At 41.8% G+C, this 24,624-nt stretch overlaps 1 protein-coding gene across 1 annotated transcript; it reads right to left on the bottom strand.

The window, feature by feature from the left end:
- Nucleotides 1-7,066: 7,066 nt before the first annotated feature.
- NOM1 (nucleolar protein with MIF4G domain 1) lies at nt 7,067-23,786 on the bottom strand. Its single transcript, XM_075045427.1, is given in 12 exon segments — nt 7,067-8,953; nt 9,983-10,092; nt 10,816-10,947; nt 11,314-11,446; nt 15,260-15,381; nt 16,000-16,167; nt 17,434-17,544; nt 18,070-18,393; nt 20,485-20,680; nt 21,659-21,783; nt 22,596-23,469; nt 23,471-23,786. Coding segments are annotated over 12 exon segments (2,625 nt in total). The 5' UTR covers nt 23,623-23,786; the 3' UTR covers nt 7,067-8,775.
- Between the last annotated feature and the right edge of the window lie 838 nt (nt 23,787-24,624).

Here is a 24,624-nt window from a genome sequence, read left to right as displayed (position 1 = left end):
CAAACTGTTAGGCTCATCCAAAACTAAGGGATTAAAGGCAGCTTTTTCTCCAGTTCTCAGTAAGACCCTGTCTGTCCCATGCTCCCTCCTCCTCTTGCTCCTCCTCCTCCTCTTGCTCCTCCTCCTCCTCCTCCTCCTCCTCTTAGACCCCTGCCAGGCTGGCAGCAGCAGGGCCACGAGTGGGAGGGTTGCGTGCCTGCTGGTCCCTGTGTGATTGTGAGCGGCTGCTTCGGTCCCACGAATCCTTCCCAGCTCTGATTTCTGTTTCCAGCTCTGATTTCTGTTCCCAGCTCTGATTTCCCTGCTGGGGAGCTACACTAAGAGTTGGTTCCCCAGGTGCCACCTTGGGCACCAGCAATCCCCCAGGGCAGTGAATCTCAGCGTAGATGCCCTTCTTTCTTTCCCAACTTTCCCCTTGCATATGCTGTGGGTGCCAGGATAACCTCATGGTGCTTCGGCTGTGAAAGCAGAAACCATATTTTTTAATTCTTGAGCCATACATCATTCCTGTGAGGTGCAGGGTGCTTCTTGGTCGGTTGTTTGAATCCCATGAACAGCAACGCAGGACAACTAGTGGAAGGGATGAAGTGCCCAAGGGACCTTAGTCTCCCTTGGGTGTTGTGTGTAGTGGCAAAATTACAGTCCTTCTGCCCCCAAAATGCTCGTTCACGTCTGGCCAGAGTTAAATACCAACTGTGCATTACTCCTGGAGTTACTCAGCAACTGTGATAGGGATTTTTTAATTTTTCACTAATACTCATGCAATCAGGATCACATCTATGGTGGGCTGGGGTTGTCCCAGCTGAGATGAGGTGGTTTTGTCTTTTCTGGGACTTTTTGCTTTATTTTTCTTGCCTTGAGGACAGAAGCGTTGTGTAATGTCTCCTCCAAAAAGTCCTCTGCAAGGGCGGGGGACCCAGAAGGTATTTCCTGCCTTGTTCTTACTCGGAGGACTGAAAAGCTTTAATTTAACTGAAGTCCTGGGGCTCTCCCTGTGTGGAAATGGAAGTGCCTGCAGGGAAATGGGATCACTTGCAACATGTGGGTGGTCAGAGTGGTCATCTAGTGGTCTTTCTCTGATCACAAGCTACTACCAAAATTTGGTTTTCAGCTTCCTTTTGGAAAAAAAACCAGGTTTTGCTGACTTAAGTCTAACTGGGACTGGTCTTTAAAATCAGTAGATGAGAAGAATGATGCCCTTTTCCTCTTGTAAAACCCAGCAGAGCCAGTGGCTTGCAATGAATTGTGTAGCTGGAAGGCTTAGCTCCATTTTACTGCTTGCAGGACATTTTCAAGCAGATCAGAATTTCCTCTAATTAATCCATTATTTGAAATTATTATTCACAGGACTTCTGTTAATGTTCTTGGCCAAGAGTAGCTTTTGGCAGGTGGGACTCGTGTCTGAAGAGGGAGCATGGATGGACAATGCAGAAGCCTCTAATTCGGCTGCCCCCCCTTTCCTGCACAGAGGAGATGGGGATGGAGAATTCCTGTCCCCATCCAGCCCTGCTGGGCTGTGGGTACCATTTCCATAAACAAAAATGAAAGGCAGCTAGCAAGGATTTTAACGTGGGGATGGGGCAGGGGAGCGATCTCAATTTAGAACAACATCTCAAGGGATGGGGCAGATTGTCCATCGCTTGGTATCCCCGGATGCCCTTTCTGGAAAGTACGTGAAAGCCAAGCATAAGCTGCCGAGCCGCCTCCGGTGCTAATTTCTGCAGTGTAATAGTGGCTGGCAATATGCAGAGGTCTGCATAGACGATCTAATGATTCTTTCTGGACTTCAACATGATGAATCTATAAAGCATGTATTGCTGTAGCAGCTAGGTGCAATTTTAGAAATGTTAATGAGTAATTACATAAAGGTTGTCCACAGTCATTGATGTTAATCACTGTTCTTTTGCCAGGGATAATTAAGATGACACTTCAGCAGCATCAGCCAGTGGCTCCCGCTGTCTCTGCTGTTTCCTTCTCCCCTCCCAGCTCCTGCCACGGCTCTCACCCTCCTTCAGGGATCTTCTTGACTACCTTCATTCCTTCCATGCTCTTAGCCCCCCAACTTTTCTGAAGGGCCTGACTGATTGTGGCCTGAGGATTTTTAAGCTACGTATGAGCATTTCGCGTGGTCTTGTGAGGGTAAGCTGAGGGTGCCGGGAGAAGCGGATCTGGATGATGTGACGCAGTGATCTGCTGCCTCCATGCTTCTGCTCAGAGCATCACGGCACTCCACGCCATTCTGCAGGTAATTTGCTTAGACAATATGTGCAAGTTACTTCACCTTTCTTCAGCCTCCACCCCGTGAAACAGCTGGTCTTCCCACCTTTCTTGCCTTTTTGCGCATCTTGGAAACCTCTGATGAAAGGATCACGGCCAGTATTAATGACTATGGAGGAGCTGGAATAACAGCTGCATAAGTATATGGTTTGTCGTAATAAAACTTAAAATTTTATCCACATTTCAAGCTTTGGCCTGTGATCAGATGCTGTTCAGTGTACACAGGTTTCAAGTGATGGAAAGCCTACGATGGAGGTTTTAGCAGAGGAGAGATACCCTGGCTGTGCCACCGAAATGGGTGGGTGGGTGGGTTGGGGTGTGAGTTTGCCTCATGCCTCTCCCGCAGATTTCCTGGGTAAATGAGTCGAACTGCCTGCGTGCTGCTTCCCCGGCTGCAGGACAGCGAGGTGAGGAGTGTGTGACCTCTTCAGCTGCAGAGACCGTGGAGTCACGTTGGGATGGGAAGGCCAACCTAAGGTGTCTAAAGTTGGATCACCCCCGGGGAACAGGTCCTCCAGGCAGCTTGCACCATGCACCGTGAAAAAGATCTGTTCTGTTGACTCTGAAGTTGCCCAGAGAGGACATCTCTCTTGTCACTACAGATCCTCACGGGTGCTCTTTGCTTTGGGGATGGGAGGAAGAATGCTCTTTCATTAGCTAAGGGTGGCAAGATACCTGAAACCCCCACTCCTTTGTTCTTCCAGATCTCCATCTTTAAGACTGATAAATACATCTAGAGGTTAGATTTGAGGGTTGATTCTAGCAGCAGAGCAGTATGGGATAATGTTGAAAAAGCTTAAAGTGCTCTTCTGCAAAACCTGTTAATCCTGTGCCTCCGACAGCTCCACGTCAGCCTTGGGTAGCCCTGGCTCCTCCCTGGAGGAGGCCATTTCAGGGAAAGTGTTACTCAGCATCCGTGAGGGTGTCAAAAACCTGGCCAGGAATAAAGATTTGCTTCTCCAGCCCGTAGCAGTCTGAAGGCTCCTTTAAACTCACAAACCTAGTGAATAGGGCAGCCCAAGAAACATCGAAGGGTCTAGTGTCTCTCTGGATCTGATTCTCACATTGCTTTCAGACCACAGATAAGAAAAACGAACTGATTCAAAACCCACAGCAGCTTTTGAGCCAACCTATTGCCTGCTGCTCAAGCTCTGAAGTGCCAGTGAAGAGCTCCCTAGAGCCTCCCTCGACAGCTTTTATCATTGTAGGAAACGCTTATGATTCGCAACTGCTGCCCCTGCCTTTCCGCACTGCTCCTGAATCTCTGCCGCACTGTACCTGCATAATCCTTGGTGCAATAAAAATCTTCAAGAGACCAACAGACTTAGTTTCAAACCTTTTAGTTGGGGAAATCTGGAAAGTAACCACCATCTAGTGAACATTTTAAGGGTGAACTGAATTAAAGAGTAAGGGGAAAAAAAAATCCGTTCAGAATCTAAGGCTTTGGCTGAGGAGGAGACATGATTTTGTGGAATAAGACACAAGCCTAGAAAATGCAATCAAGATGACTTATTTTTCCCCAAGGTGACACTGAGCATATCTCGACTTATTGTCTCTATACTAGAAAAATGCATTGCTCCATCCCCCGACTGTAACTGAAGGCTCTTCCCGCAGTGGGCTTCACTGCCTCCTAACAATATTCCCTGTTATTTTACACCGGAGCCATGTGTGACTGCATGCCCAAGAGAGATTTGAAGGTATTCTTACTGTCTGAACAGTAAAAGGCCCATAATGGATTTTTTAATGAAAAATGTGGCATGCTTGGAAATCTTTCACTTATGAAAATGAAACAACCATTTCACTGTTACTGACAAAAGACTTTAAAGGAACTATCCAAAATGGGTCTGTCTTTGTAATTTTACTCTGTACCTCTCATTCTAGTTACATTACTCAGTCATTTTTTAATGTATTCACTTTTTTAGGTCCTCCATTCCCATGAGGTGAGCTGGTTCTGGTGTGTCAACTATTTTGTCCTAGGACCCAAGGTTTAAGGAATTTTTGGTGCCAGCTGGCTCTTCCTAAGCTTATTCTTGATAGATGCTCATTTCATTTCCTTCAAGTGTTATTAGGGAAACCACATGATATCCGATTCTGAATCTTGCATGCCTCTACATTAGCGGTACGCTACTGTAATTAGTTTTAAAGCAAGGCTGCAGGTTACACCAGAATTTGAGGATAGCACAGCTATAATGGGCAGCTGTGACATCCATGTCTGCGGGCCTCACGGTAAGCTAAGCTTTACTGGAGGGAGAAGGAAAAGTTACTCCAGGAGATGAAATCACAAAAAGCGGCATATGGTAAAAGAGTCACATCTCTACCTACAATTCCTGAAATCAGTCCAACCCAAAACATCTTGGGTAAAACTTACACCCTGCCTTTCGAAAAGTGACCCTACGGATCAAATTGTCTCCTGAAAACAAAATTGCTTCATCTACTGCAGGGAAAAAAGCACTTATTGATTCTCACACACACAGGATGTAGCCAGGCGCTAAGCCGCTATTATACTCAATGCAACAAAAATTTGAGTATTAGAGTTGCCACTCGCCCATTTATTAAGCCGAAAGCACCATCGCACACATTTGGCACCGTGCTGCTCCCGGGCTGTAACTTTTCACGTGCAAAGTTCACCCGTAGAACAATGCGAATCAAACGATCCCAGATGTGCTTTAAGCACAGTATTGGGTTGCACACCTTCGCTGGTGCGAGGCAGGGCAGACCTGCTTGTGTCTGCGCTTTCAGAGCACAACTGATATCAACCCGTCATCCCCGGTGTGCAGGACAATGGAAAAATGTCAAGTTAAAAAAGCCCTGCAGATACTTGGCCCATTCAGGTGCGGTGTTAAAACCCTGCCAAAAGGACTTGCGTATGATTTATCAGCATAACACTCTGGCCAAAGCTAAAAAACAGACTTTACTGCCCTGTTAATTTTGATACAGAAAACAGAGAAAGTTTAAAACATCGCTGTCCAGCTTAAAAGAAAACAAAAATTGAAACCGCGGTAATAGCTATGAGTGGATAGTGCTGTTTAAAGGGGGAATTGAAATCTTCTGCTACATAGTTAAAAAAATCAAAGATGCAGGTTTCAGTTAAATGCATCTAAAGCAAATCATGCCGTATTTTCCACTGGCTTGTCTGGATTAAGGATTAGTGTTGCAGCCATAGCTGCTTGGTTTTCCAGGGTAGTGTATTTTCACCAGTTCAAAGCCCTTTTCTCCTCACGAAGTAGTAACTCCCCCAAACCTCCTTTATGGAAGAATTTTGGACATTTTAAGTGGCACCTCTCTTACTGGAACCATCAGGGAACATTTCTCTCTGAGGTTTGATGTTGGCTGACAGACTAACACTCAGTAGGAAGAAATCTCAACATGCTGTATTTTGTGTGTGTGTGTTATCAAACATTTATTCTGTGGCAGACAAAGCAAAATGTGTCCAAGCCTGGCGCAACTTCTCCAGCAGCCTCTGCTGGCAGTCAGTGCTTAGTGTGCAGTTTTGCAGAAAGCCACTTGCCAGCATTCAGACTTGCTGCTGTTACAGAGAGACCTTATAGCACTGACAACCCTGCTATAAGGAGGGGACACGTTGGCAGGGCTAGCTTTGCTGGTGACAAGTTTTTTCTCCAGGGTTAAATATATGAGAGAGATGTATAAAGAGAAAAGTGTATTATAATAAAATATATCTATACATGCGTTTATACATATATAATATCTATAAAATAGATTGTGTAAATATTTAATATAAATATATATTAAGATCATCTCAGCTTTCCTTTTCACAGGTGCCTTATATCCTTGGGATGCAATTGGACCACAGAAGCGACAGCTTGCAGATGCATACGTACAACCGTAGCACACGCTGACAGGCCTTCTACCTCCATCAAGCTGTGGCAGTTTGGCCAGCAGAACCACAGAAAAAAACCTGTTAAACATGGCAAGATCCAAGACTCAGGAATTCATATTTATCTTAGAATTGTCAAATTTCTGTCTGACAGTTATTCCCTCACTGAATCACAGCGAGAGGACGGGACTTACGCAGAATCACCCGTGGCAACTCTCCTCTACTGTGACTACGGCACTGTGGACTGGCAGTGTATTTTGGCTGCTTTCCTTGAAAATTCAGTTTTTTTAAAAAAATTATGTTTATACATAAGTGTGACAAATGTAAAAGCTGCAGGCAGGTAAAATCTGTTTTCTTCAGAAACAAAGCAATGGCTCTAACAACTGTAAGTTTGAACAAAACATACTAGCTGTTTGGGATAAATAATAACTAATGCAAGTCTCGGTTTAAAAAAAATAGTAATTTTAGACTGTAAGGTTAAAACCATCTCCTCTAATTGCATAGCAACACCTGCATCACACTGCCTCAGGCAGCTGCAGCAAGTGAATAGACTCAGACCCATAAAACACTAGGCAATCTTTCCACGGGCAGCAAAGGGTGGTCAATTCTGATCACCAAGCAAAGCATTCAAACAAGGAACCAGCAGCCTGTCACATTTAATTTAAGGAAGATGTTTCAAGATTTATCTCGAGGAGCAAAGTTGCCTCAACCTCCCAGCTAGAGCAATGTGTTTCCATTTATGTATTATTAAACCACAAACACGTTGAAATGCTAGGTCTACCTAAACGCCTGCAAAAAAGGTAATTAATTAGGTGGCTGCTGCAGTCTAGGGGGAGCAATTTTTACTCACCGAGGTCCCACGCATTCCACAGCAGCCAGTTTCTAGGGGCTTGCACTGATTTTCTCCTGAGTCGAGCCTCCAAAACTAAAATACGAGGTTTGGCACAGTTGTTTGCAAGGGAGCTGTTTACATGCACTCTCCGAAGTTGTGAATTCTGTATCCATCAAAATAGTGTCAATTCTTCTGCTGCCCATACTTTTGTCAATTGGTATGAATTTCAGAAATATTTTAACTAAAAATTTTTTTCCTCTTCTGCCTGCTGCACAGAAGATGCAACTGAGGGGAAATGGCCACTTTTGTGTGCTTAAAAGCTGCCAATGGTATGAAACAGGCATCTTGCTTTGTTCTTTTGACAGTAATCTCTTCTGTGCTAGTTGTTACCATGCTAGTGTAACCTGGGATTTTGAAACCGGGTCTCTCTGCTCCCAGGACACCTTCCTCCCTACAACTTGCCCTCTCCAACAGAAGAAAGGTGAGAAAACCAGCTCCCTGGCTGCTGGTGAAACACGTCTCTGCCTGAAAACATTACTCATACAACTGAGCAAGCAGAGTATTCTACATTCAACTCCTTGATTAAAAAATAAAAAAATAATTATTGTCCACCTCTCTTGTGCAGAACTGAAAATTTTCTAGAGGATGCCTACTGAGAGCAAATTTTCCCAACAGGGACAGATCCAAAGCAGCTGAATAGATCAATTGGTATCAAATGCAATTAGGAAGCACTGTGAGTGGACTATTGAACACCAGAGGGCAAGCCTGGTTATAGAAATAGGGCTGGCAGCTCTAGCACAGGTAGATTATGCAGCTGCAGTGCATATCGCAGACGGGAAAGTGCTCTCCCCCTTCCCCTCAATTTAAGGTCATTCCCTTCCTGGCAAGCCAGCTACAGTAAAGCTAATACAAACAGCAAAGCCTTTAGAAAAATTGCAGTTTAATGTGTAGTGGTAAGGTGACGAAAGAAACAAACCATTAACACTGAGTGTTACAGAAAGAAATGTTTTAAAAAAAAAAAAGTACATCTGAATGGAAAATGCAAGCAAATTCTTAAGGAAGGTATTATCTTATTAAAAGACTCATACTGATATTATTCTTTATGCCTAGAAAAATCTGATTAACACAAGTGATTAGGCAACTCCAATTTTAAAGCTGCAAAAAACAGGTTAGAACAGCAATAAAACTATGCTATGATCTCTAAACCCAATATAATTGGGCAAAGTCAGATCTTCAGGTCGTTTTACTACAGTTTCAAATCCAACTGAAGATCTTTTCCTGACCCACAGTCAGGTAAACAATTCACAGAATTAGCAGATAACTTCCAACACTTTAAGAAAAAAGTTGGTTTCTTCCAAAACTGACTCACCAGTGCCACTGCCATCTAGTGGCCTGTTCCTTCAGGCAAGTACAACGATTAGTTACTAAAAGCCTTTGGTTAAGGCTGCTTCTTTAACATACGGTGGTCAGTATTATGCTATTATTTTAAGTGGAAGGTTAGAATATGCAATGCAGAATGCTACTGCTGACTGGGAGTATCACAGAAGAGAAATTCATCCTCTTCTCCAGATACTAACCACTAACATGAAGCACTCCTACTAAAAAGGGACATGACAAAAAATACATTTTCTCTTTCCTCAAAAAGGCCTGGTGTCAGCTTCAATTAAACCTGTAACTAGTGTGTAGAGCAAAGTAACTCTTTACATCAAAAAATGGATCCTTTAGAGTAACATGGCTCTCGCTGTTCTCAATTATTTGGGTCTGAAAGACTAAAAAAGCTTTGCATCTTCACACAGACTGTTTTTCTATATGTTTTATTAGAAAAACAGAACTATAGCTTCAATTTGGATTCTTTTGCTTGCAAAGCCTTGGTTGCTAGTTCAACTCTTTCTTTTAATAAGCTAGCTTCTTCAGCATTTTTTTGGGCTTGTACATTTTTCAGTAAGAAGTGGGTAAGGAAGAGTTTCAAGCCTTCCCGTAGCATTCCCAGTTTGGGGTTGTCAGACAGCCTGTAAAGATACAGATCAAAACCAGTATTTAGTTTTCCACTGTTTCAGAAATGTCTTAATTTTTTTTTCTTTACCTTCTTCAAATAGAGACGTAGAAAAAAATCCACCCTATAAAAGGAGCTTTTCTGAAAAGGCTTTCAAGTTACCAGCAAGTCTACATTGGTTTGGCAAACAGCCCAAACACACTCAATATACAATGGAGTATTGGAACCTTAGACTTGCTTTATGTAAACAATTACATTACAGCAAAAAACAAGGCAAACAGAATGTTTGCGCTTCCTTGTGTTGCAGTGTAACATCATCACAGTAATGGTTGAAACATCATCACCCAATTTTTTCTAACTTCATGTGACATTGCAAGTTTAACACAACAATATCATGGAATCACAGAAAAATTTAAGTCAGAAAGGATGTTGGCAGGTCATCTTGTCCAACCTCCTGTTTAAAGCTGGACTAATACCCAGATGTAGGCAGGTTGCTCAGAGTCTTATCCACTCACATCCTAAGCATCTCCAAGGATGGAGATTTCCCAGCCTTTCCAGGCAACCCTGTCCCATATACAATAAATAAGATTTTCCAGACAATGTTGATTTGAAAAAACAAAAACAAAAAAACCCAAACAAACCCCCCCCAAACCTTTCCCTCATCAGTATTTTTTTCTTTTTCCTTCTTACACTAAAGATACCATCTTGCAAAGACTGCTGGTAGAGTGAATCCCACTGCACACAGATGGTAAAGCAGTAAGGAAAGCAGGTAATTACAGAGCTCTGCTCATGAAAATCCTATGACCAAAATGATACATTATCTGAAAGCCTTATTTTGTATAACACTTCTCACAGTTGTATCTATATCAGAGCCTGTACTAAAATACAAATGATATGCTTCCCCCCACTAACCCCGGAGAGTTTACTTTTTAAGGGATGGATGGCTGATCTTTGGAAAAGGCACTGTATAATTCCAAACAAAATAAGCAAACTTATCTTCTTACTACTCACCAAGGGTTCCCTGGATATCTCTTTGATCACTTACCTCACAAAAATGTCACTAAGTTCTTCAGCATCTGTTTTGATTAATAGCATGCTTAACACTTGTCGCAAGAAACGGACCTTGGTTTTATCTAGTTCGCTGAATTCAATTACCTAGTAGAGAGAGAGGGAGAATTACATTAATTCAAGTATTTTAGACAGCTGAATTCTCTTATAAACGAACAGCTTTTAGCACACCAACTGGCCTCTTATATATACCAAGTCTTAAGTTTGGCACAGAAGAATTAGCTGAGAACACTGCCGCCAAAAGTCAAACAATAAGGAATGCAGAGAAATTTCTAAGGAATAACCTCTCTAGTTGTACCAGAAATCCGGATATAATTTCTCAATTGGATAAATACTTTAGAATTACCTAGGACAATCCATATAATTGCCTGTTTAACACATTTCGATTATTCTTCTAATAAAATTCTATGGACTCCCCACTCTGAAATGCAAGTGATCAGTAGATTTCTTTCTGGTCTAATAAAAATCAACATCAGCTAAAAAGCATAGCACAAAATCCATTGACAAAGCCTATTAATGACAGGGCCTCAGTTCCAACTCTGGATACTCTAGAGAAAATAATCTTACAGCTGCCCTAGATATAGAACTATAGACTTTCTGTACACCTGGGTCACCACAGGTTCCCTTTTCCCCAAATGACAGCATTACCATAATCAATTGGATTAATTTGGTAATTTTAGAACAAGTTTTGTCTTAGCTTACGACCATGAACAGCTAAAGTACCAGCTAGGTAACAGAGAAAATACATTTTCTGTAGAACTATCAAATGCAAGGAGAACACAGAAGTGTTTGAAAAGAAAGCACACCAACCTTGAGAACTGAAAGTGGCAATGATTTTGTCCTTAACAAGTGAGCCAACAGTGAAACCAAGTTGGAGATGGCAGTGGCTGACAGGTTTTCTAAGTCTCTGATTTTGTCCCAAATACTAAACTGAAATGTCACCTAGGTGTCAAAGGAAAAAAAAACAATCCTACAAATCAAGGACTGTTTAAATGCATAACAACGTAAGAAAACCTTTTGACCTTCTATTCTCTATGAGCCCTCTGTTAATTAACAGAGATGCTTGATCAGACCGTTCAATTCTTTTAAAATGCGTAAAATGGATGAAAGCAAACCTTTTGCAGTAGTTATTTTATTTCCTATTCAGATCTGACCATGAGTATGCCTTGCTGAATGCACAGGTATACCAGCAGAATTTTTCCTCAGGATCAAGATCTTAACAGGCATACCTCCATTCGCAGGTACTTAATAACTGTTTTCCTAACCACAATAATGGTTAAAAGAAAGCAGAAACAGATTTTTCTTCACCTGAAATCGCCTTTCACATTCGCAAAACTTGTTAGCCAAAAATGCGTAGAAGGGGTTATACGTCTTCTCCTGTAAACAGCAGTAAAGGATAACATGAACAATTTCTCTCTCCTGCTGATCTTTCAGTCCGAGCCTAAAATTTAGCAAAAGAATGAGAATCATTTAGTAAGGAAAAAAAATACTGCCATAAACTAAGAGCTACAGCAACCATCTGAGAGTAATGCTTAAACCCCCCCCAAACACCACGTTAAATTTTACTTGTTAGAAAGTTCTTACAAAGTCTTTAAAACACTGAATGGACTCAAACCCTTATGACTGTGGGCTAAATCAGTATCCCGGTATTGCAACATGGAAATGCTACAGTATTATCAGTGTTAAAGGAGTGGCTGCAAAAGCACGACCTCAACAGACAGAATTGGAATGATACAAGTATAATTACACCCTGGGGAAGAAAAGGTAGCCCACTCCATGTTTGTAGCTCTCCATGAAGAAAAAATGGAGGAGACAGCACTGTCACCATGGAATCTTGTGCCTTTGAACGCATCAGTTGCGCCGCAGCAAGCGCTGCTGCACAGTGTAGCAATACAAAGGTTCAATAGTGAAACAAGAACTGTAGGACACTGTTGTGGTTATCTCACGCTTGTACCTATGGTCATGGGAGGAAAACCAGCCTTTGGATCATTATTAGCCTATTTAGAGAAACACGTCCAGGGCCCTTCACTTCTGTGGTACTTACTAGGGATAAAAAAAAATATTTTAAGATGTTTTCCCTATTTAGCTGTTGATATAACTTTTTCATCTCTAGGTCAAGTCCACGCTACATAATACTTGAAATTCATTATTGTTTGATAGTAGCCCAAGAGGTTGCAGTCAGTGACTTCAAAGCATCTTAGGAAAAAAAGAAAAAAAGCCTGAAGAAAACAGTCAGTGTCAATGAGTACTTATGTTGGCTGCCTCAGCATAAAGGCCAAGGACTGAACAGCCTTCCCACTTGAACAGCTGACCAGTCTAAAAGAGGGCTGAGACACTTTGGCAGGGAATGGTAACTAACTCGCAATGCACCTGTTCTGTGAATAATATGATTTAGGTTCCAGGGCCGCCAAATGCTTGGCAGCATTAAAACCAATTAAAATGAAAAATGCTTCGTATTATAAACTGAAAAATGTCAAACAAAATTCTTTTCATTGCTTCAAGCTCAAGTTTCATATGGCATTAGTGTAACTCAAGTGTATTTTCTAACTAAGTTTGACTCCACTGGAACTTGCTCTACCATCTGTAGTTTGTCATTGCCTGATTCTAATATCCCTCATTTGTATACACCTCCAGACATCTGCCATTGCATTTGATCACAGATGCACACCAGATTAACAGAGAAAATATTGCCTTTCAGCCAACCCCCTCCCGAATTTATGGTTTTATGATAGGAAAATCTGGGATGATTTCTAGGCTGATTGCTAATGAGTGGTGAAAACTTAGAAGTCTGCTTCTCCAAAGGAGACCAGCCCTGTAAGCGCTGCGTCTGTGATATAATTTGCTTGCTCTCCCATCAGCCAAGTTCTATCTGATTTTATTAAGAGAGCAAGAGAAGCTTTTTTTAAAAATACACAGGTTTTCAGCCACCGGACATGCACTTAATAGATGATGTGTGAAGTTACACTGCAATCACTGATCTGGCACACTCTCCTTTTCCTTGTTCATCATCACTTCTATCATGACTTGCTTATTTAGGAAATACTCAAGTTGCCAGACATTTGTAACCAAGTAAATCAGCACTTTGATGCTCAATTTTGTTTCCTCCTTCACTTCTTCACAGACCTAGCAGTATTTTATCTTTTCAGACCTAGTATTCCTAAACATCTAAAGTTTAGGAGTCAGGATTCCCTTTCACTGCTGAGCTTCACCATAAACTTCTACAGATTTCGTAAGCCTGATAAGCTTTGATAAAGAATATGCAACAACCTCACCTACTAAATCATGAGTTACAGTATTCCCATGGACTTGTATGTCCTGATCACTTTAAGAATTTCCCGCTGTATAGAGGATAACTGCCTCTGAAGTAGGTTATTTATCACCAGCAGAAGCCTGCCTCTAGGTAGGTTAGTTATCGTCAGCTGGAAGCCCAAGACTATCACTGCCTTTAGATCAAAAATAGCAACACTCGACCCCACCTTTTAAAAGTCAGATCAAATTATTTCAGTAGATACAATCACATACTTGCTATCCTGAATTACACATCACAATACAACAGGACATCTAAGACTTTTAGAAGTTTCAGGTTTTTGTGAGATGTAAAGTTTCTCAAATTCTTCATCTCTATGAAATAGCTTTAAAAATTGCCTCTCCATCAAACTTAAAAAGCCTTCATTTCCCCTCCTGTGTGAATCTGTGGTTTGTGAAGGACGTGTGGCCTTTCAGTTGAAATGGAGCCACTCTCTTCTCTTGTCTCCAGTGACGTTCACAACCCTCCCTTTACACTGACACTTCTGCAATCACAAGCTGAGCCACTTCAGAGAGCTGTTCTGCCTTCAAACCAATTACTTTCTTTTGCTGTAAGGAGGAGAAAGACAAGCAAAACTACAGCAGCCTAGATTTAAAATGGTTTAAATTACCATTTAACCACACCTCAACTCTGCCAGAGACCTAGAAGCAGATGAATCAACAAGTGCAGTTAAAATATTTCTTTATATATTTCTCATGTTCTTCTTCATGAGACTGATGTCAAACTTATGAATAAAAATTCCCATACACTCTGGAACACGTGCACACTGAAGTTAATTCCTTCACTGACAATTCTGTGTACTTTCCACTATACTCTGCCAGGTGTGGGCAGATTTGAGAACTCCTCTCCAATTTTGCTGTATAAAAATCAGCATCAACACACACCAGGCAATCTGCAGACACTTCTTCTGCCAAGCCTGTATGTATATAGATTTGTATACTAGGCTAAATAGCACATATGAGAGTCAAGGATCAATCTGCAAATTGAGCTACCAGGTCTTGGCAAGAACTGCAGCAGCAGCAGCTAATTTCTTTTAATTGAAGAGGCCATATTAAGATATTGGAATGACTCCATCACAGTCTTAAATCCAAGCTGTGTTTTGCAGAAGTGGCATTTAATCAAATATTAGTTGACTTTATTACAAAGTCTGTTTTGGTTTGGTTAGCAAATTAAATAATTGCATGCCATCCGGGTAAGACAATTCCCTTGAATTACAAGGCTGCAATAGAAAAGTTCAGACCTGATCTCTCCCCTCCCAGTTACTACAGACTTACAATTAATATCCTGACAAACACAAAGAATAGCTTAGTTTGAGCTTTTCCCTGATCACATCTTCTTCTAAAGAGCTGTTTGCCAAGTGGTAAGGAAACTGGTCGTAACATGAAATGTGACTGTGGAACAAATCCAAAGCTAATAAATTCTGCAAGAGGGAAGCGGAGGTGCTAGAACACTACCAGGTCATGCAAGTATGGACAGAGACTTACAAGATGGCTTAGCAAAGTAGCAAGAAGTAAAGGAAGTGGCAGTAGTATGGAAATCCAGCAACAAAACCAAGAGATGTTCTGAAGGGGTTTCTGGTCTGCCTCTGTAAGGAAGCAAGCCTGCAACAGACTTCCATCCGCTAGACCAGGATACACATCTTCAATGCAAAAAGATACAGGCTCCTTAAGTCAAAAGATACTGTTAATCAGTTATAGACATGAGTGACAATAACAGGGGCTACTCCTTTCTTCTGATTGCCAGTCAGTTCTGCCTGCCCCCACTAGTCCTTACACCAGGGTTTTGGTCCCTCTCCTACCCTTTTACCTCATGGGGATCCCTAGCTATGCACTTCTTTAATTTATTATCAACTAAATGCTCTTAAGCCCAGCCCAGCAATGTTATTTTTCCAACCCAGCTAATGCTATTTTTAGTTCTGGGCTGTCTTCTGTGCTAGTCTGTACTTACTTGAGAAGCTTTTCAAAGGCATCCAGGAAGTCTTCACTTGTCATCAAGACACAAAAAATACTTCTCCTGATATCAGTGTTCATTCTCTGCTTACGAGCAAGCTCCATTATCTTGGAACTCACCTAAAAAAAAAAAAAAAAAAAGCTATTTTATTTATGCTTGCTTTAAGAAAGCTATTTCTGTGCAGCCTCGAATAAGAACATTAATGAAGATCTCCAGTAAACTATGAAGTAGCAATCCAAAGGTCCTGAGCTTTTGTCCAGAGGCAAAGGCATCATCAGGAGCTTTTTCAACTAGGGAAAGATATTTTAATGTATTTTAATTGTGCCAATTATTTTTAACGCACGCATCTCTAATGTAAGTCACTATGATCACCTCACCACACTACTTTTAGAATCAGCTTAGATATATGCCACCCACGGACAGACAACACTACCTGTCAGAATTCATGCTAGCAAATCCACTTTTAAATCAAGTTTCTACTTCAACTTACATGAGTTACTTTTGCAATTCCACAAGATAAGAAAAAACAAGTTATACCATAATATTTGTAGTAACAGCTCTTATGGACTGCATGAGTACAACATTTTGAAAAACATAAGAATTTACGGCTCAAAAGCTTAGCCTTACAAGAGTCCATGAAGGTTTTTTTGTTGGGCTTTGAAATAAACTTACCTATATGAAGAATATTCAAAAGATCACAAGCACTTAGCCTTATAACTAGCACTGCTTGGATTTACCTTTCCTATATGCAGTTTTTGCTGAGTCTTGCTGTTTGTATCATCGATCATTGGTGCTCCACTCCAGGATGACCCTACGATCCACCAGCGACCAACCTGATCAGCACTGAGCAGAGATTCCAGGGAAACACGGAGCTGAGTGTCTTTTCCAGAACCGCTGCTGCGAACCTTGAATAACAAAACACAAAAAATCCAAAAGCTTTTATTTGAAGCTTTCTTTAAAAAAAACAAAACAAAACAACAAATATTTTAATTACTTAAAATTACTTTAAAAAAATACTTTAAACAAGTAACTTAATCTCCCTCCATACAGATCTTCACATGTTCGCCCCGCAACCTTTAGTTTCAGTCAGCAACCTGAAAAGAATTTACAAGTTTCCCATATGCTCTAATTTCTCAGATACAAGAAGTTGCTTAAAACTACATTTAGAAGCTGTTTTTTATTTAAAAAAAAAAAGAGATAATCAATTAAAAAATAGCCATCTTCCAATCATAAAACTCAATTAGAATTCAGACTTAATGTTGACATTGAGAAATCAGTTGCCACATCTTACAATCTGGTCATGATTTTCCTTTTGAACACTTGTTATCAAATAAAATGACATGACAAACTGCCTTAAGTTTTGTACAATTCAAACAACAAAAAGCTTAAACTCTTTGAACACAAAAAGAATTTTCATCAAAAGACTCTAGAAGCATGCTAAGACTGTAAAAATTTAAGAGAGGAAGTTCTACAGAACTAGGTTACCTAGCTTATTTTGCCTGGCCTATTATCACTGATGTGCACATCCTGCACTTACAAATTTCTGAAAAATAAGACGCTCTAGGTGTTGTAGACAGGTAGGGTAATTTTCAGGTTGGAGATACACGGATTCTAAAACCAGATTCAAGTCCTGTGAAAATGAATTAGTTCTCCATCCAAAGAGACTATTACTTTCACGCATTTTATACTGGGTTGTTCTAGACAAACTGCCCCCTCTTCGCAAAAAAAAACCCACAAAAAAACAAAACCCAAGAAAGAAAAAACATCCAGGTTTTCAGAAGCATTAGACTTCCAAAATAATTTCAGTGAAGGTAGGAGCGGGTGCCTGCATCCAAAATCTATGGAAAAAAGAACTTGTCATTATGACTCATTTCTTCCGCATAATCATTAAACATCCCACAATCTCTTTTTCAAGTATAGGACTTTGAGGCAAAGTCTTTGGCTAAGTATTATGTCCTTTTGCAAACTGTTTTGCAGAAGGCTGGTTGATTGCTGACTTAACTTGGACACAGGAGATAACAGTTAATGATCTAAGAAGTGATTTTTGTCCCCAAGAGTTTCAGACTGTTAAATGAGTTAAAAAATACTATAGCCATCAAGACAACATACAATACAAATAATTACTTCTGGTTTAAGAATAACTATACTATGTATGTCAAGAAAGTTCTCACCAGTGTTCTTTGCAATTTGCGGAGTTTTTCAACTGGTTCAGGATCATAACCAGGAATCTTACGCATGTCATTATTCCTTAGTGCCAACATAGTCTCTAGCATAAAACGAACCTATTGGGGAAAAAGAAATATTTCTGCAGATTATGTGCCATTAAGTTTATTTAATAAAGTAGTGAGTGTACTTTGAAATTACTATTCTGTGAGAATAAGCAGCTCAGCTGGCAATATACATCAAAATTTAGATTACATGAATACAAATACAGAGAATGATGTTTACTTTAACTCCTACCATATTCATTTGTGTTCAAGCTTCAATTCAAAGCTTAACCTGCTAAACATCATGCCTCAGAGACCGTTTTTTGAAGTGTACAAAGTACCATGAAACAGAAGCTCTGTCCGTCATGTAAGACATAAAACAGTCCTAGTCTCACCCATTTTGGTGTCTGTGTCTTAAGAATTAATGGAGAAAGACAGCCAAGAAGAATGCAAATAACTGAATGCAACAACTGAACACTAATGGTAACTTAGAATCTAAATATAGTGCAGCAGAAAACATTTTGGTAGATTAACACACGTATCCAAGTGCTTGTTAAATCTATTCACAACAGAAAATGTTCAAAACACACACACACATACCCTAGACTGATCCTGGAGTTTCTTGTCTGCTGTGTTTGCTTTCCTCTGGGCTTCAGTGATCAGTTCCTTCAAAGCCAACGCATCATCTTTTCTTAAGGAAAATCCCACGTTTTTCAGAAGAAACAAAATCAACTCAATCTCTTTTTCAGTGAAAGTGCTAACAAGTTTTTTCAGAATATCAAAGATCAGCAGGGAATGAACCACATGGAAGTTATACAGATGAGCAATTAAGGCAAGCAGATTTTCACATTCTTTCCCTTCAGCATCACTCTGTAAGAGTTCATCAAATTTCTTCACCACAGCTTCCAAAAAGTGAGCACCAACCTGGCAATAGTTCCATTAAGGCAGGGCGGGGGGGGGAGGGGAGGGAGAAAAAAAAAATCCAGTGGTTAACCATAAGTAGATTTTACAGACATCTGTAAAACATTCATTTGGGGGACACTGCCACAATTAATTTTAAAGAAATATTGTTGCTCCTCTCAGCCAATATGAATGTTCTACATTTACATATACAAATATCTATGTGGTGTGACATTTTCTTAAAGTCTATGTTATTTACACCTCATACATGCCATCCCATTGCCTTTTGAAGTCTGTGCAAGAAAAGCAAATATTATGAACTTACAGTACACATACATCAGAATTTGTTTACATAATTTTCGTGGACACATATTAGCATCTTCCCAGCTGCGAGGCTAGCATGCTGTTACTGCTAGTCATTCATCCCGTAAAAGCTGCATGTCAAAAACCAAATGCACCACAGAGTTCAGCATTCCAAAGCAAAGTCCTTAATAGAAGGGTAGAAGATAATTTTGTAAACTAACCCCCAACACACCAAGTTTTCACAATTGCTAAGCATGAGCTTAGGCTGATTTTTGAAGTGGGAACAAGTCCTAGCCATTTGTCAGTGGTACAGTTGGGAAAAGAAATTTTGGAATCTCTGTATTTATGAAGAGAGAACTGATGCTAAAGACTGGAATTAGAAAGCATACCAAAATATAGGTAGGTAATGAACACACTACTGCTAAACAAGACACCACCCTCCCCACCCCTTATTATGGTACTAGTATTTGCTGATTGTTCTTATGAAAACCAGAACTCCCAGTAGCAGTACTGACTTGCATTACAAGCCTTGACCAGCTTAGGTTTGAACTATCCAATGATCATGTTGCACAAATGCATAAGCACAGTTATTGGAAACCCAAGTTCTGCATTGCTCAAACTGATCTTAAATGCAGCTGTGCTAGCACACTTTCGTGTAATGCATATTCTACATTTATTTTACAGAAAAAATAATGGGGCTTTACAGTATACTTAAATACTACAGCCTTAGATTCCAAGATGGTAACAGAGTCAGTAGTACAGAATACAGTCTGGATATCATCTATCCACTTCTAATACCTATTAGTGTATCTATATCTAAAACCTATTACTAGGTATTTTGCAAAGTTTCAACATTTAAAAAGATTGTGTTTCTCTTCTTAAAACAGCATTGTAATATTACGTTATATTTGCAGTCAGAACTGCCTTTCAAGCAGCAAAGAGGAACAAAAAAAGTTTAATGGAAAGGCTGCATAGAGAAAGCTGCTGTAATTGCATCCATCTGGTATTTAATACGGTTTCAGAGACAGCATTCAGGTCACTATATGACAAACTGAAGAACTTGCATCAATACATCTTTTGCATTCAGATGTAGAAAGAAAATATAACTTGATGGGAACATGGTGCTGAAGCACCTCAGTTTCCTGAGAGACATTTCACTGAAGTTAGCTAAAATCTTCCCTTTGACATCAGTAGTTTCAGCTTCTTCTTAAGAGTAAACAAGAGATATTTTAATCTCAATCATTCATCAAGCTTAAAAACACAAGAGAAAAACCTCCAAAAAATTTGCCATGCTTTTTGAAGTTTTGGATATTCTGGAGTCATTGATATACTTAGTTAATTCCACTGATGATTTGCATGATTTGGCTTAAAACAGGACTTTTGCCACTGATGTAAAAGGATTTCTGTAACTGTAGTACTTTCCTTATCTGGATACACATTGTTCAAGAAGAACAATACTGCCATATACCCAAGAGAACAGAAATGGATTAGTGTAATTAAAGAGGAGAAAACTTGAAGTTTAAACAATTCAGTTTTATGACTGCAGAAAGATTTTGATGAAAAAAATGATGCTTTTATAACTGACCAGTGGTAACTCAGTGGAGGAAATAAACTAATCAGATAAAGCAACAGACTTGGTCCCCTTCACTTGTGGACACGCAGCAAAGAAGCTACAAATACTGATGAAATTCAACTAAAAATGCTTTTTAGTGACAACAATCAAAAACTAAAAGGCAATTCAAACAAAATATCAAGGAAAACACCCTACAATATGCATTATTAAATAAAATTAGCCCCAAACACAAGAATTACCTCAATGCCTACATTATGATGAAGAATGCTGACCAAAAGGACATGCTCCATCATCAATCTTGCAGGCATGGCAACTGCAGTAACACAAGCATTCATGAGAATATCTGTCAGAGTTTCATTCATGTCCTTTCTGCTGTTGGCCATGTAAAGCTCTTCCATCTGTCCACTAATTGAGGACAAATTCAGTTCACTCAACCTATTGAGAAACAAAATCCAATGTTCACTTTTTCTTCTCTTTACACGGTTCCATGATTTTCAATTTACCCAACAAACAACGTATTCTTTTAAGAGAAACTAGCTTGGCTTAAGAAGAAAGATGGAAAAGGTGACTGGAAGGGACCTTTTGTATCTTGCTGTGCTCACTAAATTAAAAAATACAACATATGTTTAATTCTGTTTGGTTGTCTGTTTTTTGGTTTTTTTAGTATTTATACGTAAAAACAGATTTTTTGCAGTATTTACAAAGCACTCAGTGTGCTTACTCTCACACTGTACAGACTTATTAAGAAAACAGACTTTGTTCTTAGCAGTTTTAACTATGGCACATCACTGTCTTTGGAGAAATTAAGTATGAAAATACCTCATACTTTCTAACACATAAAGCATATCAAATTCTAAATGACTGAACAAACTGCATAACGCAGTCTGCATTTTACAGATAACATATAAAAAAGAAAATGCCAATAGATTCCTTATTTTAAAAATACTGTACAATTAAAATGCATGAAAGTGTTCATTACTTTTTCTGTTCTTCAGTACTTTAAGCTATGAAGTGTTGCTCCTCCTCAGTTGTATTGTTGGAGAAATTCAATTTTATTTAAATAAAAAAAGAAAATCATGCTTTTTTTTGGGGGGAGCTATAACTCGCACTACGAGTCTTTTTTATGGGCATACTCCAACTGACACTTAGTGAATTATACCTAGCACTTGCAGGCAACTGCTGTGTGGAATTCAGCCCAATCTTAAATTTATTTTCTAGATTTTTCAACTTCTATAACAACCAACTTTGAAAAATTTATATCAACAAAGATAATTATTATTAAGGATAGCAGACATGATTGCCAACTTAAAATCAGCTTGTGAAGAGAAAAGTCATATCCTTGCCACTTTTCTTTGAATGATGAGCACTGTCACACTGAACTAGAAAGATTAATCACTTGCCTTATTACATTACCTATTAATAAGACCATTCACCATTTTCTTCAGTCTTCCCAATTCTTCTCTCTTCTTGTCATTTAGTGTCTCCTGAGCTTTCCTTACTTGAGGGGGAACATACTTCACAGCACTGTGATTAAGACTCTAACCAGGAAAACAGTAAAATAAGATACCAAATGAGATTAGTATCTTAAATATTTGAATACAGATATAGATTTCTATTTAAGATTAATATGCCAAACTTTTAGTTAAGTACGTATTTTACCATCTAATAACTTAATGCCAAAGGAACAACTTCAGACAGAAAAGCAGCATGCAACAAGTCGCTGCTTACGACCAACTTGATGGTGGCAAAACCCCTCTTCCCTTTACATGAACTTTCCCTTAAGTTATTGCTATTAGAACCTGACACCTCAGGTCTTGGTTTTATCAGCTGCAGACGTACTAACAGTTTAAGTTAGCATCATGTGGGCTAAACGACGCGTTCAGCCTCCTCTCCTCCACCCCTGCTACAAGACCTAACACAGGCAGGACCGCTGGGGTCATCCAGAAGAAGCAACACTTCAGTTTGCGACAGATCCCAATGTTAACGCAAGCCCTCTTTGCTCTTAGCAGAAGTGCTTAAGCCCGTTCTTAAACTCTACAGCGGGCGTCGTGCCTTTTATTGGCTGCTCTCATACACAGAGCCAGGGCCACATACCATCTGCTTTAGGGTGTTACCTGCCAGCAGCCCGAATTGGGGACACCCCCCCCCCGCCTGACAGTTATCCCTGGGGGTCCGAGGTCAGCACTGCTGCTGGGCCCGCTGCTGTTCTGACCCACGACACCACCGCACGGCCTCACTACTGACAGAGAACGCCCGTGCTTCACAGAGGCGATGTCAACTCTGATTTAGGGGCAGGTTGCGGCACGTACTTTGAGAAGCAGGTTTGCGCCATGTGAGGCGAACAGCCTACCTCTTCCTTCTCCTCCTCGCCCGGGGGCTCGCTGGCCTCAGGCGCCCCGCCGTCCTCGGGGGAGGAGGACGAGCTCTCGCTTTCCCACTCTCCGTCCACATCGCCCTCCTCGGAGGGGTCTGAGGCGTCCTCCGGCCCCTCCTCGTCCTCCTCCGGCCTCTCCTCGTCCTCCTCCGGCGCCGGCCGGCCCTCCCGCGGCCCCGCCGGGGCCTCCTCCTCGTCGCTGCTCTCGCACAGCCTGCTGAGGCCGGCCCGGCAGCCCAGGGCGCCCAGCACGTAGCCCAGCCCGTCCCGCAGGAAGCTCTGAGGCAGCTTCTCCGCCCCGGCCCCCTCCTGCTTCTTGCGGCGCTTGCCGAGCCCCAGCCGCCGCTCCAGGCGCCGGATCTCCTTCTCCTCCTCCTCGTTGGCCTCCAGCAGGGCCCGCTTCCGCGCCGAGGCGATCGCGGCGGCGGGGAGGGCGGCGCGGGGCGTCGGTGCCGGCAGCGGCGGCCCCGGCCGCTGTTTCCCGGCGGCGGCGGCGGGGGAGGCCGGGGCTCTGGGACGGGCGGCCGGGGCCGGCTTGGCCGGAGCCGCCTTGGCCACCGTGGCCGGGGCGGCGGGGGCCTCCACCGGCTCCCCGCGTCGGAGGCGGCGGCGGCGGCTCCGCTTGAGCCTGCGCTTCTCCTTCCTCGCGTCGCGGCGGCTCCTGCGGTTCTGCTTCTCCGAGTCTTTCTGCAGAGACAGCGGCGGCTGGTCGCCGGCTGCCTGCACGAACCCCTGCACCGCCTGCCGCAGTCTGTCCAGCTTCCCGCCGCGGCGAGCGCGGGCGGCCGGCGGCCGCTTCATCTTCCCTTCAGCCACGCCGCGCCTGGGCGCCGCCATCTTGGGAAAGGCCGACCTTCCTCTTCCGCCGTGCGGCCGCCATTTCGGGCAGCAGCGCCCCCTGCTGAGTGTCGTCCGCCGGGGCGGCCCCAGCTCTGACAGGATGGTCCCCGGCGGGCGGGAGGTCGCTTGAAACCCGTACCAAAGCCGCTAAATCCGTAGACATCCCCTCTTTTTTTTTTTTTTAAAATATATTTAAGAAAATGTAAGGCTTATCCTTATTACAGAAGGGACTGGAACAATTCGTCTGTCATAGCCCTGGCTGCTGTCACAAGGCCCTAACGCCCACTGGGCGCGAGGCTCTCACTAACACCCCTTGAGACTGCAGGAGGTGAGGGACATCAGCGCTCCTGGCCTCTCCTCCACTTGCCCAGTCCTCCATTTTAAGCCCCTTCCAACCCTGCCAAGCTCAGGTGTCTTTTCTGGAGCATGCCAGAGACAACATCCACATCCACGGCCTTTCTCTGGTGCTCACTTCTCTCGGGGTGTTTCCATCCACAGTGGAACGCTGGACAAGGTGATGCAGCTGCTGGGACCAGTGGCCCTTGCCACAGGGACAGGATCCTCCCCTGGCATGCACAGCAGGTGACAACTCGTCTGTCGTTTATGTGATCAGAGGGAATTAAATGTCCCACAGCAGTTTGCTGCTGTCAGCAGGAAAACCAATTGGTTGCTCTTATTTTTAGTCTCTTTGCTGTACTCTAGGCTTATGCAACCTGCTGGGTGTGTGTGTCTGGCCCTGTGTCTGCGTCCTCTCCTCCCACCAACTTCAAAATCTAGTGTCAGTTTCAGTCATGTCTGGCAGATGCCTGGAGTTCCCCCAAAACACTGAATTTTCATCAAAATAGGTGGATAGGTAGAGGAAAGAATTTCTCAGCTGAACAAAGTGCCACAAGATGAGCGTAGACCTTAGCAGACACCAGAAAACACAAATGAAACCCAGTGCACATGACCCAGTTTCAGAAAAAGAGTCGGTCTTGAATCTCCTGTGAGGACCAAATCCATAGGAAGTCAGGCTTCATTATTTTGTTCTTTCGCATTGCGCTCCTGACCTCTCTTGAACAATGAAGTACAGCATAGGACTTATATTTACCTGAAAATTTAATATGGCTTTATTATCCAGAAGATTTTTTTTTCTATGCACATTTCCATATTCTCTTATTACATC

The sequence above is a fragment of the Buteo buteo genome, chromosome 2, assembly GCF_964188355.1.
Source record: "Buteo buteo chromosome 2, bButBut1.hap1.1, whole genome shotgun sequence".
NCBI lineage: Eukaryota > Metazoa > Chordata > Aves > Accipitriformes > Accipitridae > Buteo > Buteo buteo.
This window is presented reverse-complemented; position numbering and strand designations above follow the sequence as displayed.